Consider the following 19,380-nt stretch of genomic DNA (forward strand, 5'->3'; position numbering starts at 1 on the left):
CCAGACAGGCCCCAGCACGAGGCAGGCAGGTGGACCTGAACCCTGGCTGAAGATGGAGGGGACAGTCCTTTCCCAGCCTCAGGTTCAGACAGACAGACGGAGGCGGATAGCTCCACATATACAAACTTTACAGAAAATAAATAAGGAGCTGCGATCAGCTTGGCTAGGCTTCATCCTGAATTCTCCCCACCCCTGTGAGAAGTCATTCCTGGGAACCTTCCAGGCCCTGGCATATTAGAACCCACCCCCTCCCCAGGAGCCCTCCTCCATCGCCACAGCTCCTCAGCATTGAGCACCCAAGCCCCTTGAACCCTGAAGCCCCCAGCCTGAGGGGCTCTGGAACAGGCTCAGGGCCCAGGGCCGGTTGCCAGGAGAGCACAGCTAACACTGGATTTAGTGGCCGCCCGAGCCCCCCTCTCAGGGCCGGATCACAGCGGGAGCCCGCTGGGAGCACAGAACCTAACCCAGTCTCCGAGCGGGCCGGGAACAGATGCTTTGCTTCCGAAATCCTTGGGAGCCCTTCAGGGCCGAGCCCCCTGTTCCATTTGTTGGTGCTGGCTCCGCACGGCAAACCTGTTGACGTGCACGGGAATGGGGACGACAATCTTGGGGTTCCTCACGGGCTCCCCGGAGCGGCTGCTCACGTTGCCGGCTTTGATGCGCTTCCACTTGGCGCGCCGGTTCTGAAACCAGATCTTGACCTGCACCTCGCTGAGCTTGAGCGCGTGCGCGATCTGGGACCGCTCCGTCAGGCTCAGGTACTTCTTGCAATGAAACTCCTTCTCCAGCTCCAAAAGCTGCTCGCTGGTGAAGGCTGTGCGGCGCCGGCGGCTTTTGCCCCCTGGAGCTGTGACTCCTGGGGCCACCGGTGCCCCCTCCTCCGCTCCAGTCCCCAGGCTTCCCTTTAGCTTCGGTTTCGGTCCCAGGAGAGCCGCGGGGCCCCCTGCAGAACTGTCCAGAAAACCGTCGTCTTCGCTGTCACCGCCCGAGCCCTCTTCCTCCTGCTCACTGCCTGCTGGGTCTCCTGCTCGGGCCTCCGGCTTCTCCTCATCGGAGCTGTACACCTTCCCCTCTGCTGCGGGGAGCGAAAACCAACGGATGGGCAAGGAGCAGGCGAGGAAAAGGCAGGCAGGTTGGAGGAGGCACGTGGGGCCATGGCCAGGCGCGGACAGGACGGCAGCAGGAGGAGAGACAAGGAAGGGGTGAGGTGGGGAGGAGGGAGACGAAGACAGCACATCCGGGATGCGGGGTGGGGAAGAGGTCAGGGAAGACAAAGAAATGGAAAGAAAGGTATTAACCAGCACAGATTTCACTGTAGCAAGTGCGGGGAGGGGCGGCCAGTGCACATCAAAGGGACGCCACTCCCGGCTTCGGCTTCCGGCCCCGGCCCCGCCTCATTTTCCCGACCCACTGGCCTTCCCAGCTTTCTCCAAACCCCGGGCCACGGGCTTTTCACTCACTTGCCACCCTCCAGACCCAGACAGCATGGGTCCCAGCGCCAAGCGGTGTGGGCCTGGCTCTCCAGCCTTCCTGCTGCTCTAGGCAGGACGCAGTGCTAACGTGGTGTAGACGGGGAGATCACACTGCCGGCCTGTTACTCTCCGGGGGACCCTCACCTGCCCCGGGCTTGAGCTCTGCTCTGGCTTCTGGCTTCCCACTTCCCCTCTTCCCTAGATCCAGAATCGCAGAACCTCATTTCCAGATGGAAACTTAAGGGTCCTCTGACTCCCCATTCTCACCAGCCCCGCCACGGCAAATCTGGGCCCAAGAAATGTTACCAAGGGACCTGGGTGGTGTCCTTACCCTACCTCCGGTTCTCCTGGACCAACCCAGCCGGCGCCGAACGCAGCGCCCTCCCAGCGGCAGGCCACCCGCGCCGTGCACAGAGCTTCTCCCCGGGCCTCAGCTCTCCTAGGCCCCTTCCAGTGTCCCCTCCTCAACCGTCAAATGACTTCTGTCTCCCAGCCAGGATGCAGGAGCAGCACACAGCTGCTTTCTGCTCAAGTTCCGAACCGGAGGCCGCTGAGCTTGGTGTCAGCGGAACAAACTGGAGGGAAAGCGGCAGACGACGAAGCACGAGAAGCGCAACGAGGGGGGACGGAGGGGGACGGAGGGGGACGGAGGGGACGGAGGGGGACGGAGGGGACAGCCGAAGAAATCTGACTCACTGGGTCGGTGACAGGTTACAATCACAGCCATAGCCGATGTTTCACATCTATATGTAACTCTAATACTTAATTCACTCATCAGTTTTAATCTCATCCGCGGACAGTTTTGTCAGAACGGCAAGTGACCGATCGCAAATGTTCTCAGCAGCAGAGTTGTACAGCTGCCTTGTTTTCTGCCCAAAGAGCCAATAAGCCACGAAGAAAAGTCAGAAGGAAACTGGCCAGTAGAGAAGCGAACAAGAGGAACCGGGCGAGCGGGACACCAACGAGTCAGCTCGCTGCCCCGGAGCTCGGGTGTGAAGGGGCTGGGGTTTCCCCAGGGCGGAGGGCCTCTGTCTATAACCACCGCGCGTCACACGGACGCGGGTGCGAGAAACGACCCGAAGTAAAAGAACTTCAGGGAACAGTGAGATGCCCTATAAGAGGAGTAGGCCGTGCGCTCCGAATACCTTCCAGCCCCTCTCCAAGTGCCTGTGCTTCAGAAGGAGCCTCTCGGGGTCTCCAGGACCAGCCCGGGAGCCCTCCCCAACCCAAAGCCCCTTCCCGGACGCCAGCAAACCACACCTCGTCCTGGTCCTAGAGCCGTGTTCACACCTCCCGGGAGGCCAGACTTCTCAGCCCCTGTCCCGATGCCCGTCTCCCTCACTCAGCGTCCTTCACACCTCAAGGGTATTTTCAGCCCCAGCCCCTGCCTTTTCTTCCTGTCGGGCTTCCTTTAATTTCAAAACCCCTGTGGCGCGCCCTGGTTTAGGCTCATGCAGGCTACCCACCCCTGCCCTGCCTCCGTGAGTGCTCTCCGCTCCCTCAAGCACCCGCGTGACATCTGTCCGTCCGTCCCTTGGTCTGTCTACAGAGGTTGCTTCTTGCCGTCCGTCCCGCGCTTCCTCCCAGACCTCATTCTAGCCAAACGCGTGTTGTTTTCTGCAGGAGTCACAGCCTTGGTTCTCTCCCTCACCGGCGACTCCTCCCCACCCTTTCTTCCATTTTCACAGAACTCAGGCCTGCCATGTCCCAGGCGGAACTCCTGACGACCTTCCCAGCTTGGTTAGTGGGAGTTCCAGCCTCCTGGTTCCTCTCTCCCCACCCGCCCCACTCCCGGAGCCCGTCCCCACTCCCGGGGTCCCCTGCAGCCAACAGTCCCCGTCTCCTTCACGTCCCGCCGGGTTCATCTACCTGTTCTCCAGACTGGTTTCCCTGCTCTTGGCCTCCCCTTCCCGCCCCTCCCCTGCCCCTGCTCTCCTCTCCCCTGCTCTTTCCCCAGATGACTCTTCTGTTGAGAATACTACACTCTCCGCGTAGATTTCTGCATTCGCTCATTCCTGGTCTCCCTCAGGTCCGTACTTCACCTAGATGTTCCCCGATCATCCTCTTAGAATGGAAACCCCCAGTACTTCTATCTGCCTTTTCTGCTTTGTTACGATAGTACACGTCACCCGCATTATTCATGTATTTAGTTGGCTGTCTCTTCCTATTAGAATATGAGCTTCCTGAAGGTAGGGAGTTCTAATATATTTTTTCACTGCTGTGTCTTCATCTAGAAAATCATCTGCCCAGAGTAGGCACTCGATATACTGCTGACTTGTTGACTAAATAAAAAACGACTCCCAAGCACTCTCTCTCTCCTTTCCTCCTCTTCTCTTCGTCTTCTGTCCGCACCCCTGTCCTTCCTACCCCAGAGCCTCTCCTAAAATAGTCCCACAGCCCCCGCCCTCCAGCGCCCAGAAGACATTGTCTCCATGAGTATCACTCTACCCACTTTCCAGTATGACCTCAGATCTCACGTTAACTGGGCAGAAGCCCACATGCAGTGGGGATCTATAGGATCTTATGCTAAAAGAAAGAAAGGGAAATCCTTCACATCACTACTAACTCCTCTTTCGATTTTTAAAACCCAGTACATAACAAAAAAGAAGAAGAAAATCTTGTAAAAACTCAGTCCAGTATTACATATTCTAAACAGCTGCTAAAAAGGCAGAAACTAGATTTCAGAGCTTGAAGGATGAAACCATTTCGCACAGCTCCAAGCACCCAGGGGGTGTCCAATAAATCTCGCCGACGATGACTGAGATGAGGCTCCCAGGCTCCTGGATCTGGCAGGGACCTCCCGGGATCGTGCCATCCATCCCTCTGTCTTCAGACAGATTCCATCAAATCAAGCCCACAGAAGCAGACCTCCGTCAGTGCTGCTTTCAAAGCCATAACAGGGACACAGGTCCGCAACCTCTCCTGGTTACTTGATCCTGGTGGGAGGCAGAACGGCAGGGGCAAGAGTTTCTCTCTGAGCCTTTATGATCGTGACCCGGAGGGCTCGGATAAGTAACTCTTAGAAGGAGGTGGGGGTGGGGCGATACGGGGAAACCAACCAGGAGGGAGAAATACAGCTCCGCCCTCCAAGGAGAGGGTCTCGGGCAGTGAGGGACACGGAGATGTGGGAAAGAAAGGGCCAAAGCAGGCAGGAAGAGGACTGGGGCAGGAGACAAGTGGTAGGAGACTGAGATGATGAGTCAGAGAAACTGAAGGGGCCGGAAAGTTTAGAGAAGGGCCAGAAAATGGGGTGGGGGGGTGGGAATCGGCGAAAAAGAGAGGGAAAAGCTTAAAAACAAAACAAGAAAAATCACACCCCCTACCTTCCTTCCACCAAGATAGAGCACTTTAAGCCACAATCGACACCCGAAGAGGACACATACTCAGCGGAATCAGACGGGCCCTGCAGTAGCCCAATCCGTAACAACAGAGCGATCCTGAAATGGCTGACTATTTTCTTATGGACTAGCTACAAAATAAATGCAAGCTACTTTCTTTTATCTGAATTGTAATGAATATTAATAGTAAATATAATCAAACAAAATAAAACCAAAATTGCACACAGAACACTGTGTTGACTAAATACTGATGGAAGCAAATCTTTCTGATAAAATTTCTAATTACAAAATTTGATTTAGAATGATTGGACTTGGTAGATATAATGTCCATAAAAGCAAATTACTAATTGCAGATGCTAAAATTGGTTGATATGAGGAGGAAAAAAAAACCCTTGATCCACAAAATGAGACTTCATTGAAAATTCTACATGGGAAATGATTCTGATGAGAATAATTTTTAGCAAAAGGAACATTTTTAAATTGGAAACAATTTGACTATGTATATAGGTAGGCCAAACAGATAGGAAGGTTCTGTTCTCTGTGTGTGAAGATGAGGTTATTGGTAATACAAGAAAATGTTGAGTTTTCAGTTTGTTCCTTAGGTGTCTGGAGTCTCAGAGAAGTGTGGTATCTACAGCGTGGGGCAGACTCTTACCAGGAAACATCTAGTGTTCTTGTCACTTCTCCCAGGGGACGCTATGACCCCGAGAACCAGAAACCACCAGGTCTGCCCCACGGTTGTCAGGTCCTGCCTGGGGCACCTTCCCATGTCCAGAGAGTGGTACTTGGGCTCCAGGCATACACAAGGCATGGGGCCTTGTTTCCAAGAGGACGGGAAGCAGCACCAGAGAGCTAGAAAAGCCCGTCTTGCGAATGGATCTGGTCGGGCTGGGGAAGAAATCACAGAACCCACGGTAGGTATTCTCCAGAAAAGTAATAAATAGCAGCAGATTCGCACCATTTCCACAGCTATGGTCACCAAGAACAGTGGGCTCGGGTTGTGGTGCAGAAAACCACTTTAGACTCCCAGCTTTGAGAACCCACAGAACCCCTGTGCTGCCCCTCACTCATCCTCTCCTGTTTTAGCTTCTATAAAATCAACAGCCTTGACTATCCATGGAAGAGAAGCCCCCCCCCCCATTACACTCGGTTTTGACTTCTCTTCCCTCTACTTCCAATGTGACTTCCCCCTCACCCTCCCCGAAATACTGTCAGGACCATAAATCTCCCCTTGATCGTCCTGGGCCAACTACTCAGCTTCTTAAATCCAGGAACAATTTGGGGGAGGTCAAAAGGTAGAAAGAAACCTAAGTCATCCCTCAAAAAAAAGGCATGTTTACCACCATTACCACCACTCTCATTTCTAAATCTTCATCACGATGCCCAGGACAGAATTATTTCTCTGTTCTTTCTGGAGACAGTACTTTCTCCCATCATTTACAACAATTAGTTCACTTCCAATTTGTGTTTCACTCGTTCCTGCTAATTTCATGCTACTCCTCCTCCCTAGAACTTCAGATGCAGTAAGGGACATTCATTTTCAGCGCACCTGGGTGGCTCAGTGGGTCAAGCCTCTGCCTTTGGCTCAGGTCATGATCTCCGGGTCCTGGGATTGAGCCCCGCATCGGGCTCTCTGCTCAGCGGGGAGCCTGTCCCCCCCGTCCCCGCCACCGCCTTTCTGCCTACCTGTGATCTCTGTCGAATAAATAAAATCTTTAAAAAAAAAAAAAGGAACATTCACTTTCACTTTCTCTCTCTCCACTCTTCTGATGACCCTTCCACATTCCTTACTCCAAACTGACATGAAGATTTTTCTCTACACCATGGCAATCCAGAACCCCTCCGACCTGGAAGACAGGTTCAGGGCACTTTCCCCACTGCTCAGAACTCCCCTCGTGACGGAGCAGCCCTACCGTTGTCAGTAACAAGGGCACCCTCGTTATCTTCGACATTCCACAACATTTTCACACATATTATTTACCTTGAAGCAACTCATTGAAACAGAGTAGACCTATTGGTAGCACTAATAGAAGGTTGATAAACTTATTTCAGGTGAAAAACTGAGTTTCCAAAAGATGAGATGATTCTCCTAAGTCACACGGCTACAGACAGATTAATGTCTGGAGACTTGGTCCCTGAAATCTCCAACAATGCTCCTGCTACCCCTTCCCCTCCCATTCCAAGTAAATGCCCAGACGCCTCATCAGATAAATACCCGTGCCACCAAATCCAGTTGGGGTTCAGACCTCCTCCCTCTCACTTACCCTCCAGAGCCTTAGCCTGATCACTAATGTCTCCCCTTACGCTCAGAGGCGGCTCTCACGGTTGACATAGGAGCGGCCCCACTCACCAAATTCCACCTTTGTCCTCGAACAGGCTATTTGTCCTGTCATTCCAAGAGACAAAATTCCTACCAGATCTGTTTTTTCCTTCCATTACTGCTTTGTATGATGTAACCCTATCAGTCAGCATTCCTTTTATTTAGAAATATATTTTCTCGTTTAAATATACTATTGCTTGGGTCGCCTGGGTGGCTCAGTCAGTTGAGCGTCTGCCTTCGGCTCGGGTCGTGACCCCAGGGTCCTGGAGTCGAGTCCCACATCGGGCTCCCTGCTCAGTGGGGGGCCTGTTTCCCCCTCTGCCCGCCACTTCTCCTACTTGTGCTCTCTGCCAAATAAACCAATAAATTTTAAAAAATAAAAACACTATTGCCAAGCTACGGAAACAGTTTTGGTTTAATATCCATCTTTTTCCTAGCTTCTAGTTTACGAATGCATCCCCCCTCCCTCAAGCGCAGCTCTTCCTATCCAGGAACCGGCCGAGGAACAGACACTTTCCTACCACACTCCTGTCTCCACCCCTTCCTCATTACAGAGCTCCCTCTCGCTGTCTCTTCCATTACTCCTAGAGCTACCTCTCTAGCGGGGGAGAAGGTTTTTCTCCGTGAGACTGAAAAGGAGTTAAGATACATCCCTGCCTTTCTTTCCGGGGGAGGTGGACATCTGCTTGGGGTCTGTTTTTGTCTCCTCGGGGTCCCTTCATCCCTTTGTTCCCTAATAACACCCCCTTCCTCTGGGCACTGCTTCTCATCAGCTACCTAGTACAGTGGGACCGTCAATCACATCTCCCCACCTCTGTGACAGCGTAGGCACGTGACCTGCATCTGACCAATCCGAACATCCTATCTCGCCCATCTCCCTGGAGACTGGACTCAAGCTAGTCAATCAGTTACTCCAGAATTTTGTATAAGCCAGAATCCACTGGGGTCTCAACCTGGGGTTATAAAAAATTAGATCTGCTGATGCTTGTGCCTCCTTACTTCTCTTAAGGAGGGAATGAGGCAAAGCAAGAGAGGGGCCGGGCTGAAAGGGAAGAAAGATCTAATAATACCGTTTGCATTTCTGGATCCCCTCAACCCCTGTACTTAGAGTCCTGTGAATCAATCATTGACCATTTCAGCTTAAATTGGAGTTGAGCTACTGTCACTCTCAAACCAAAGAGTTCTCCGTGCAATGCCGTAACTGGAAGTGACAACGCTCACGTGACCCCAGGGAAAGTAAGTCTCTCCTCCTCACTCGCACAGCTCTCCCATCCCAAGTAATGCTCCCATGTTACCTGAAATTATTCCTAATAACACCACCTAACCTTCCACCAGTTTGAAATTCACTTGGACTTTTAAAAAAATCTCCCTGGGGCGCTTGGGTGGCTCAGTCGGTGAAGCATCTGACTCTCGATTTTGGCTGAGGTTGTGATCTCGGGGTCGGAAGCTCCAGCCCTGCGTCAGGGGCCACGCTCAGTGGGGAGTCTGCTTCTCTCCTTCTCCCTCTCCCTCTGCCCCACCTCCCACTCTCTTTCTAATAAATAAATCTTTTTAAAAATTTCCTTAATCCATCTGAGTATGAATTATTTTAATCCAGTAGCTTTGCTCCTAACATCAACCTGAGATCAGTTATATGACAGAATAGGAACTGAGGTGAAGAAAGGAGAGGTGGCTTGTTTTTTGTTTTGTTTTGTTTTAATATATACAATGTAAAGAAAAGAAGAAGAAGGCCCCAGTGGGCAAAATAGGGCTTTGGGTGGTCTTGGGATCCACAGAGAATGTCCCAAATTGGAGACAGATAAACCAAAGGAGGGAGAAAGAGCCAAAGGAAGGATGGAATCTACCCTTCTGAGATGCAGACATTGGTTCTCTCCTGGCATTCCCTGCAGAAACAGCTCTCAGAACACAGTGCGGTTTCTGTCATTACTTCCAGCTGCATTTCTCCTTATCAATAGAGAGTGTCACGTTTCCTAGCCAGTTCTTGGTAAAGAAGTCTTCCCCAGGGGCGCCTGGGTGGCTCAGTGGGTTAAGCCTCTGCCTTCAGCTCAAGTCATGATCTCGGGGTCCTGAGCCCCCAGGTCGAGCCCCGCATCAGGCTCTCTGCTCAGCGGGGAGCCTGCTTCTCCCTCTCTCTCTGCCTACTGCTCTGCCTACTTGTGATCTCTGTCTGTCAAATGAATAAATAAAATCTTAAAAAAAAAAAGAAAGAAAGAAGTCTTCCCCAACTTAATACCCAGCTACGCTCCCCATCCATTTCCAGTACCAGAGCGACACCATAATTCCTTGCACACCGAGTGCTTCAGGATGCTGGCAAATATCTTCTCGTTGAACCCTTAACGTCGTGAGGTCCCTGTTGTTGCGCTGTTCTGCTGGTGAGGGAGCTGTGACCACAGAGGTTAATATTGGGCTGTTGAGTTTTCTCTCACAAAAAAAAAGAGGGTCACATCAAGGTCTGTACCCAAAGCCCATGCTTGGTCGCCTGTGCCTCCCCCATCTCTTTCGCAAACACTGAATTCTCACGTCGCCCATCACAAATATCGTACCAGATGAAGAGATAATAGAGAAGTCCGGGAACTGATTCCACAACTTCTCTTTTCCGCACTCCCCTCCTTCCTCACCAGGTAAAGTCGGACACAAGAGATCCCCAATCTTTTTGGCCTCAATAAGATCGCTCACCTTCGTGAAATGTTTCTCTTTCTTATTTAATAGGACAAACGTACACAGCCACAGCTCCAGTCACCCTTCCCCAATCCAAAATGACAAAGCCTTTTCCATCCTAAAGCCCAGCCCTGATTCCACCTCAAGATACCCACATCCCAGCCTGAACTCCTCTTGGGCTACCACAACTCAGCACTGGCAAGGAGAGAACTTTTCCCAACCCCTTTGCTCACGGTGCCTTTTTTTTTTTTTTAAGGAAACAATGCATTAATAAAGGTATCCTTAAAGATAAAACAGAATTATAGAGCCGGAAGTGACCTTGGAGGTCATCTGAGTCAAAGCCCTAATTGTACTGATGAGGAAGTGAAGCGACAGAGACACGTGTGGCCAGGGTCCCTGAGTCCTGAGCTCCCAGGAGCTGCGCATCTCGTGCAGAAAGTGGCCACCCGTTCCAGCACAAAACGCTTCCTGCCTTCGCTCTCAGGATGACTTTGTCTTCCTCCCATTGCTCCCAACGCAGACTTGCTCTGTGATACCACTGCCTCCACAGTTCAGGCAAGAAATCCGTCTCCCATTACCCCCCGCTCGGAGGGATCTGTCTCCCTGTCTCCTTCCTCGATGTTCACACCCCAGTCTCTGTGAGGCTCTGCAGCCCCCTTGCTTTTAACACAGATTTCTAGTTCATCACTCAAAGGTCATTCGTTTCCCTTCCATGCTGGGAAGGGAATGGAGATGCTGCTTCCCAAGGACGTGCGTAACTGCCTTGTCTCCTCCTCCTACGACTTAACTCAACGTGCGGGAACCGCTGCTCTATCACACCAGATTCAAGCAGCTCTTCTCCCCGACTTCCTTCTCCCAATTAGCACCTCAGTACTTCTTCCACATGACTCTAAGCTGCCAACTTTCTCCCATATTTCCAGTGAAAAGCCCCAACCTCTTCTCTATCACTCCCAAGACAGACCTCTTTGCTCGCCGTCATGGGCAGTGCGGCCGTGGGCGCCATCACCTGCCTCGAGGGCTCTGTCCTTTCCATTGGTTTGGAACCAGGGCTTCCTCTCTCCTACCCCAGCGTGGGGCATATTTTTTTTTTGTTCCCTCTAGATAAAAACTCTTTCCCTGTCATCGTTCCTGTTTCAGTTTCCCTCTTGTTGTACATCAGCTCCATTATGCTGTCATTTCTATTCCCGAATTCCCACGTCAAGGCAAAGATCCTCCTTTCCCGGTTACTTTCGAGGCAAAATTTCTGCCTGTAGCTTCCTGTCATTACATTCGTCTCACGGCAAAGCACTTGGTTCGCCATACCATGCTCCTCCTTTCAATTAAAGTATTTCCCCCTTTGGGGCACCTGAGTGGCTCAGTGGGTTAAGCCTCTGCCTTCGCCTCAGGCCATGATCCCAGGGTCTTGGGATCGAGCCCCGCATCGGGCTATCTGCTCAGCGGGGAGTCTGCTTCCCCCACCGCCTGCCTGCCTCTCTGCCTACGTGTGATCTATCAAATAAATAAATAAAATCTTAAAAAAAAAAAAAGCATTTCCCCCTCATTATTCCAATTACTGCCTTGCTCCCATTACTCCCAGCACAGACCATCTATGCCCATCGCTCTGAGCATAGGAATTGTCCTAATCATCTACACACACCCCCACATTTCCATACGCCACCGCAGGGATCCCCCTTTTCTACTCAAGCCTCCCAACTCTCACCTTCACTGTGGTATAAGGCACCTCAGTATTCCGATCCTCCAGATAAAATGTTCATCTTGTCGTTCTGGGATCTCGGTCTCTCAACCAGGGCTTCGTAACCCTATTTGTGCCCTGAACTCCTTGGCAGTCTGATACAACCTATGGACCCCCTCTTAGAATAATGCTTTTAGGTATATAACATAAAACACATAGGATCACATCAGAAGCCAACTATAGAAAAATGCAGTTTTCAGATACTTAAAAATGAATTTGTGTTATAATCATATATGTTTCTTTATTAATTCATTAAACAAGATGCCTCCAAAGACTATACATTTATAAGAAAATACCTGTAAATTCTGCTGGTGACACAAATATCTGTAATTTCTTTTTTTTTTTTTAAAGATTTTGTTTATTTGACAGAGTGAGACACAGTGAGAGGGAAGAGAGCAGGGGGAGTGGGAGAGGGAGAAGCAGGCTTCCCATCGAGCAGGGAGCCCAACGCGGGGCTCGATCCCAGGACCCTGGGATCATGACCTGAGCAGAAGGCAGATGCTTAATGACTAAGCCACTGAGACCTATAATTTCTGTTGCTGAAACTACTGTGGTTTCTGCTCTACACTCGTAACTAAAGAAAATGCAAATTTTAGTTAGAAGTTAGTAAAAATAAAGACATACTTTTTCCCTACCCCATAATGAATAGATCCATTTATAAGACCATGAAATCCGTGTTAGAACCCTACTTTAAATATTGAAGCTAGAAAAGGAAATTTTTATTTTATGGAATGGAAAGAAACATTAAAAATAATCTCAATCAACCTCTATGTTACAGATGAGGAGACTAAAGCCTAGAGATGCTGTATGACTTCGAATCTCCCACGGTGTCTGGAGTATAGTAAGTCCATCACAGACACAATAAACGTTCCCTGAATTGAAGGAAGCAATTGGCCACGGTTGTGCAGCTAAGGGACAGAGCTAACACCTGAGCGCATGTGTCACACCTCCTTGATAAAAGTTCTTTCAATCTTATCATTAAGTTAATGCCACATGTGCCTTTCTAGAAATGCCAATGGAACCAACACTCTCACTGTGTGCCTTCCTCAGCATTTCTAGGGTATCATGGGTCTCCATCCATCACTTCCAAGAAAAATTTCCCTCCTGTCTCTAACAACAGAAGTCTCTGATTTCATGTCACATTATTATTTCCCATTTTTTCTCTCATCAGTAAATACATCTGGACAGTCATAATGGGCACCTAATCAAAAATTAATTGATGGGGCACCTGGGTGGCTCAGTGGGTTAAAGCCTCTGCATTCAGCTCAGGTCATGATCCCAGGGTCCTGGGATCAAGCCCCTCATCGGGCTCTCTGCTCAGCGGGGAACCTGCTTCCCCCTCTCTCTCTGCCTGCCTCTCTGCCTACTTGTGATCTGTCAAATAAATAAATGAATAAAATCTTTAAAAAAATTAATTGATGGGGCATCTAAAATGTTCTCCTGCTATAATCAGGTGCTTTGCTTACAGCAATCAGCCCTCAAATTTCGTGCTCCTAGGAAGTTTCCCTAGTCTCCTTGCAGGATTTCCATCATTATTGCCAATCACTGCTCAGAAATTAGCCAGTTTGGGGATGCCTGTGTGACTCAGTTAAGTGTCTGACTCTTGGTTTCAGCTCAGATCATGATCTCAGGGTCCTGGGACTGGGCCCCCTGTCAAGCTCTGTGCTCAGCGGGGAGTCTGCTTGAGATTCTCTCCCTTGCCCTCTGCCCCACCCCTGCTCACTTGCTAAGATAAAATAATTTTTAAAAATTAGCTAATGTTTTTTAGTTTTTTTTTTTAAAGATTTTATTTATTTATTTGACAGACAGAGATCACAAGTAGACGGAGAGGCAGGCAGAGAGAGAGAGAGGGAAGCAGGCTCCCTGCTGAGCAGAGAGCCCGATGCGGGACTCGATCCCAGGACCCTGGGATCATGACCTGAGCCGAAGGCAGCAGTTTAACCCACTGAGCCACCCAGGTGCCCATGTTTTTTAGTTTTTAAAATAATGTTCACTACACTGCCATCTCCTGATTTTGTTCGATCATATTCTCTTTCCTAGATCAACTCAATGTTTTCTTTCCAGATGTTTTCTTCACGATATGCTCAACACAGCATTATCTGTCATGTCAATCTCACTGTATTTTTATCATCCATCTAACAATTATATATGGATTATCTACCATTCTTCACTTTAAAAAATATTTTATTTATTTCACAGATTTATTTCACAGATTTCACAAATAAATTAATATATTATTTATTTATTTATTTCACAGAGATCACAAGTAGGCAGAGAGGCAGGCAGACAGAGAGAGAGAGAGAGGAGGAAGCAGGCTCCCTGCCGAGCAGAGAGCCCGATGTGGGGCTTGATCCCAGGACCGTGGGATCATGACCTGAGCCGAAGGCAGAGGCTTTAACCCCCTGAGCCACCCAGGCGCCCCCATTCTTCACTTCTTAAGTCTTTTTCAAGCAATCCAACTCCTGGGATGCCTGGGTGGCTCAGTGGGTTAAGCCTCTCTGCCTTTGCTCAAGTCATGATCTCAGGGTCCTGGAATCGAGCTCCGCATCAGGTTCTCTGCTCGGCAGGGAGCCTGCTTCCTCCTCTCTCTCTCTCTCTGTCTGCCTGCCTCTCTGCCTACTTGTGATCTGTCAAATAAATAAATAAAATCTTAAAAAAAGAAAAAAAGTTGTTCAAGCTATCCAACTCCTTTCTCCCTGAGTCATTGCTCTAAGCCCCCCAGTTTCAAGTTTCCTCCTGCATTTCTCCAGATGGACAGACCTCTGTCGTTCCCCCAGCACAGGATCACCTGCACGCAGCGCTGCTCAGAGAAGCAAGTGCACATCTGCAAGTCAGCTTTGATGCCTCTCAGCGGAGCTCACACGCAGCTCCACATGCAACGGAAGCATCACCGCCCAACTCTTTCAAGGCAGAATTCTCTTTTCCTTCTGTCATGTAGCGTTTACTGCTGTCTCTTCTCCCTTATTCCTAATACAGTGAAGTATTTGTTACCACATAATTCAAAGCTCCTTTTCCCTATCACTTTCACAGGACTCTGTCCTCACGACTCTCTAGATCTCTTACGTCGGTGAATACACGTCACATCTGCCCCCGTGAGGCAACTGACCACATGAAACGTGGCTAATCTGAGCTGAGATGCGCTAAAGGTAGAAAATACAGAGGGATTTCCAAGATAACATGGAGGGAGGGTATAAAATATCTCCTCAAATTTTTTTATATTGAGTCACGCTAAAATAGTATTGGATAGATTGGGCTAAATAAAATGTATTATTAAAATTAATTTCACCTGTTTATTTCTACCTTTTTAAGATGGCTCTTAATGTTTTAATTACATAAACAGCTTGTTATTCAGCACTACTCTGGGCTCTTCTGTTGATTCACACTTTTAAATCTTTTCTATGAATTCAAAGTTCTCTCCTCTTTAACCACTTCTACTAAGACACCGTCCCCAATCATCCTGTCCCCACATTCTAAACCTAGAATTATTTTCAATCTACCATTCTCAATGTCTTTTCTACCCATTATTTCCATACATGGTATTTCTTTTTGCCTGTTAATAGAGCTTCTGCCCCCACAACTGAATCATAATAAAGTTATTTTCTTCATTGGCAGTTGTAGTAAGGTGGTGTCTCTCTCAACTCGAAGCAAAAAAATTTTTTTAAATAGTAATTCCCAACAAAAGAGCTTCATTCATCATTCTCCAGATTGGCCTATCCTCACTATAATTTCATTAAACAGGGCTAGTCACTGTAAAACACTAAACATATGTCAATTAATAATTACAGACCCATGTCAGCCATTCACACTAGAACAGCAATTCCTCCTCTGTCGTTTCAGAGACAGCATTCTCTCTGCAAACTCTTCTAATGTTGAGGTTTCAATCTCATTATTCAAGCGAAAACTCTCATTTCACAATAAATACTTTAATACAATTCCCAAAATAGAGTATTCATTTTCCCACCATTTTCAGCACAGGCCATGGGTCATCACTCCCCAAAACTGAATTTATGTCTAACATTTCTGGACTTTCCTCCTCTTTTCTGAACTACTTCCTGGGGGGAAATAAATGATGACTGGGCAGGGGGACGCGAGCGGCGCGATGAGGCGGCGTCAGGAGAGTCTGTCCTGAGAATGAGAAGACGTGTGGGGGTCACAGAGAGATCGCCCAGTCACTGTCCTCTTCGAGGGCTTCTTCGGAAATGTCTCCTGCCTGCCGTGGCCCACACGCCCCGCTATAAACCCTTGATGTGTATCTCCTTCCGATATGGTGATTACCTTCACCACCACCAGCTCTCAGCATTCTTCCCCGGGAAGATCTCGCTCCCGTCATTCTAGTCTTTCCTCCAAGAACAGGTGTCTTCTGATGACTTCCCCTTAGATTATGATCTCTCCATCATTCTCGGTATACAAATTCCAGTTCACTATCACTCCCCGTGGGGAGAAACATTTTTTAAAAATTACTCCTGGTGTGGACACTTCCCTGTTTCCGACCCGGACATGGAGTTAGCTCCCTCCCAAGCCTCTCAAAACAGAATTCTTTCACACACACATTTCTGGTACAGACGTGCTGTTCCCTCTTCACCAAGCCCAGGCTAGAAATCCCTTAGACTTCTCTCTCCCAACAGATAGACGTCTCCTCGCTCATATCCGCTCTCCGGACAATCAGGGGACAGAGTGCATTTGCTGGTCCTTCCTTCCCTCCATTCTTCCTTCCTCAACGTTTCTCTTCTGTTCCTTCCCTCTGCTTACATCTCTCTCTCTCTCTCTCTCTCTCTGCCCGGTTTTACAGCCAATATTCTATTTGCTTCAGGAAAAGAGCCTTCATTTGACAAATGGGTCAAAATAAACAAGAGAGGGCAGCCCGCAAGAGGAGGACAAGTCCTCCCATGGCGTCAGCATCTCCTCCCCAGGTCCCCCTTCCCTTGGCTGTCTGCCTTCCTGCTCCCGGACCAGCGTTATCTCTTCCTCAGGTGTCTGCTTGTTCCTCCAGCTCCTGTTGCCTCCAACGCCATCCCGGTCCGCTTGCTCTTTTCTGCCTTAGGACTATTATTCCGAAAATCCTACTGAGCCGTTCTTCTTGGGATCGTCCTGCCAGCTGCTTTCCCCTCCCTCCGCTCGCTCCTCCGGGCCCTTTTATCTTGTGGACATTTCCTCCCACCTTCCAGTTGCTGCTAATTTCCTTTTGATCCCCCTTAGGGGGTGCTGCTCAGACTTCAGTCACTGGATCCCCCTGGCCTAACCAGGTACAAAACAACAGCTGAATCCTCAAAGCCAAAACGCCCAAGGCTAAAGGGGAAAAGGAGGGAAGACAGGCTCTGTAGCAGCACCTGGGGTCGGGAAGAGCCGTCAGACCTGAGCCGTCAGACCTTCGGACAATTTCACGGAAGGGCCCAGGAACCTGTCACCAGGAGCTGTCTTCTCTCAACAAAGCACAAAAGGACTCTCAGATCTCCTTCTTGCCTCTGCTAGAGTCAACCCCCAGGCCTCCTGGGGTCACTTGTACCTGCTAACCTGATATAAGGAATGGTTAAGCAGATGTGGATTCATCCTGGTGCTAGATAAGTTTAAGCTTCAGGAGCCCCATGCTTGTATGCAGCCCCTTTTTCCTAAACAGAGCCTACTACATTGTGTACGCTCTGGATCTCACCACACCTGTATCTGCCCCCGGATAGGGGGAAGCTTTTCCGGCAGCGAGAGGTTGAGGATGGATGAGGAAGGTCAGGAGGACTCCGGGTAGCTTGATTCTAAACGGGGAGGGCATGCCTCTGCCTCTATTGAGAGGGCATCTTCCCATGGAGAAGCCAGGATTCCTGCATTATCTCTTGGCAGAATCTCCCCAGTCCCAGAATCTCAGCCAGATTCTCCACTCCAGGTGTCTGTGCCACGCCCAAGCCAGCCCCGCCCTTAACTTCCATCTTGACCTCCCAATCGGTCCTAGGACGGCAGGTGCTAGGCCCCCTGCTCGCTAATGTCCCCTTAGGTCCCCTACTCAGTTCTTCAAGACTGATTTCTAAATACGACAATTCAGAAATGACCTCTACTACTACTAAGGCAAAGACAGGTCACCAGCTGGTCACCAACTGGTCACCACAGCTTTAAGACCCTCCCTTTGCCCCTGCACTCACAGAGCCTATTTGGGGTCAGCCCAGTCTTCTCCGAAGCCAGAACTGCCATCCCCTTACTGAACTGCCAGCTGCCTGGGTGCCCCGTCACCGTAGGGTCTTGCTAGTGTGTCCAGGAATCCCACACTTGCAGCTTCTCTCTTCTCCCCAGAGGAGAAAAATGAAGGGATCCTTAAAAAGAGAAGTGGGAGCCAAGTCTTGAAGACTAGAATGCAGGGAGGAAAGGTACTGATTTGGAAGGGAGTACTGGTGAGGCTTCAGGCACTCTGGATGACCCAGCAGGGCAGCCGCTTCTGGGATCCAGAGCTGCTGCCTTTGGAACAGAACTGGAGGTGGTTCAACAGAACCCCCCATCTGGGGGTCTGGGATGCCAGGGCTCCAGGCAGGTGCTGAGATTCTGAGCAAGCTGCTGCCTGGGATTTCCAAGTGAACGAGCCTCCCGCCCGGCGCCCTGGTCGGCCCAGCACTTACCCGGCAGACTTGGGAAAGTCTCTGAGAAGTGCGGAGGTGGGGGCGGTGGGGGCTCTGCCACTTTCTCCAGGGCGGGCAGCAGCTCGTCGGCTTCCAGCCCACCCTCCGGGCGTCGGCCGCCCGGCTCGGGGTTGTTTCGGGCGGCAGTGGCGGCGGCGGCAGCGGCGAGCTCCTGGGGCCCGTAGAAGGCGTCGGGCGGCTCCGCGAAGCTGGGCAGAGCGGTGGTCAGCGCCACCATCGAGGGCACGGCCTGGCCCAGTCCCGCGCAGAAGGTGTTGGTAAGGCGGCCGGCAAAGGAGGCTAGTGGGGCGAGAGGCGGGAGGCCGGCCGGCAGCGGGGCAGGGGCCAGCGCCTGCGGCAGCACCAGCGGCCGGTAGGGCATGAACATGGGATAGCCCGTGTACAGCAAGTGGCCGGAGCGAGGCGGCGGCGGCCCGATCAGGGAGTCGATGGAGAAGGCAGTGCCCGGGCCCCCAGCACTGCCCCCGCCGCTGCCCCCGGGGGCACCCCCGCCTCCAGCTCTCTGCATCGTGCCCGGAGCTGCGGCCGCCCCGGGGCGCTCCCCTCTGGGCGCCGCCGTGCGCCCCGCGGCTCGGGCGCCCCGCGCGGACACGCAGGGCTCGCTCCCAGGCTCCCGGCCGAGGTGGCGGCGGGGCGCGGGCTCGGCGCAGTGTGGCTCCGGCGCCGCGCTCCCTCTCTCTCATAAGGAGGGAGGGGGCGGGCGAGCGGGCGGGCTGGGGGTGTCGCCCTCCGGACTCATCCATCTTCCTCAAATTACGCTTCACTTCCTCCCTCCGCCCGCCGCTGCCGCGCCCGGCTCCGCTCCCTCCGCAGAGCCCGTTCCCAGCGGCCCGGCCGGCCGGCCCGGGACCCCCGCCCGCCCCCCGCGGCCCAACCAACTATTATTAATGGAGATTGATGAGGCCGGACACGCCGCTTTGTGAAAGTTTGCGGCCGACGAGAAGGCGGCGGCAGCTGCTGGGCCGGTGCCCCTCCCTCCCCCCAACCCGCCCCCTGCTCAGCCCACCCTGCCCGGGCGTGGACGTGGCGCGGGACGCGGGGCAAGCAGGGCGCACCGGGCGGGGCGGGACCACGACGCCCCCGGCCCCCGGGCCGCCGTCCTCCGCCGGCCCCTGGGCCAGTCCCCCGCCGCCCGGAGAGCAAGCCCCAGCCACGCGGGCGGGACAGGACCTCCGCGCCCCCTCGGGCGGCGAGGCGGGAACGGCAGGGGGCGCCGCAGCTCAGAGCTCTTGCAGGGGGGCCCCTT

The 19,380-nt window shown here is 51.5% G+C and overlaps 1 protein-coding gene across 1 annotated transcript; it reads right to left on the minus strand.

Annotated features, from left to right (window-relative positions):
* Positions 1 to 262: 262 nt before the first annotated feature.
* GBX1 (gastrulation brain homeobox 1) lies at positions 263 to 18,642 on the minus strand. Its single transcript, XM_059172265.1, has 2 exons — positions 18,114 to 18,642; positions 263 to 1,075 (listed from the first exon to the last, which is right to left on the minus strand). Exons 1-2 carry the CDS (start codon positions 18,640 to 18,642, stop codon positions 522 to 524), a joined length of 1,083 nt encoding a protein of 360 aa, XP_059028248.1. The 3' UTR covers positions 263 to 521.
* Between the last annotated feature and the right edge of the window lie 738 nt (positions 18,643 to 19,380).

This window comes from Mustela lutreola, chromosome 4, assembly GCF_030435805.1.
Source record: "Mustela lutreola isolate mMusLut2 chromosome 4, mMusLut2.pri, whole genome shotgun sequence".
NCBI lineage: Eukaryota > Metazoa > Chordata > Mammalia > Carnivora > Mustelidae > Mustela > Mustela lutreola.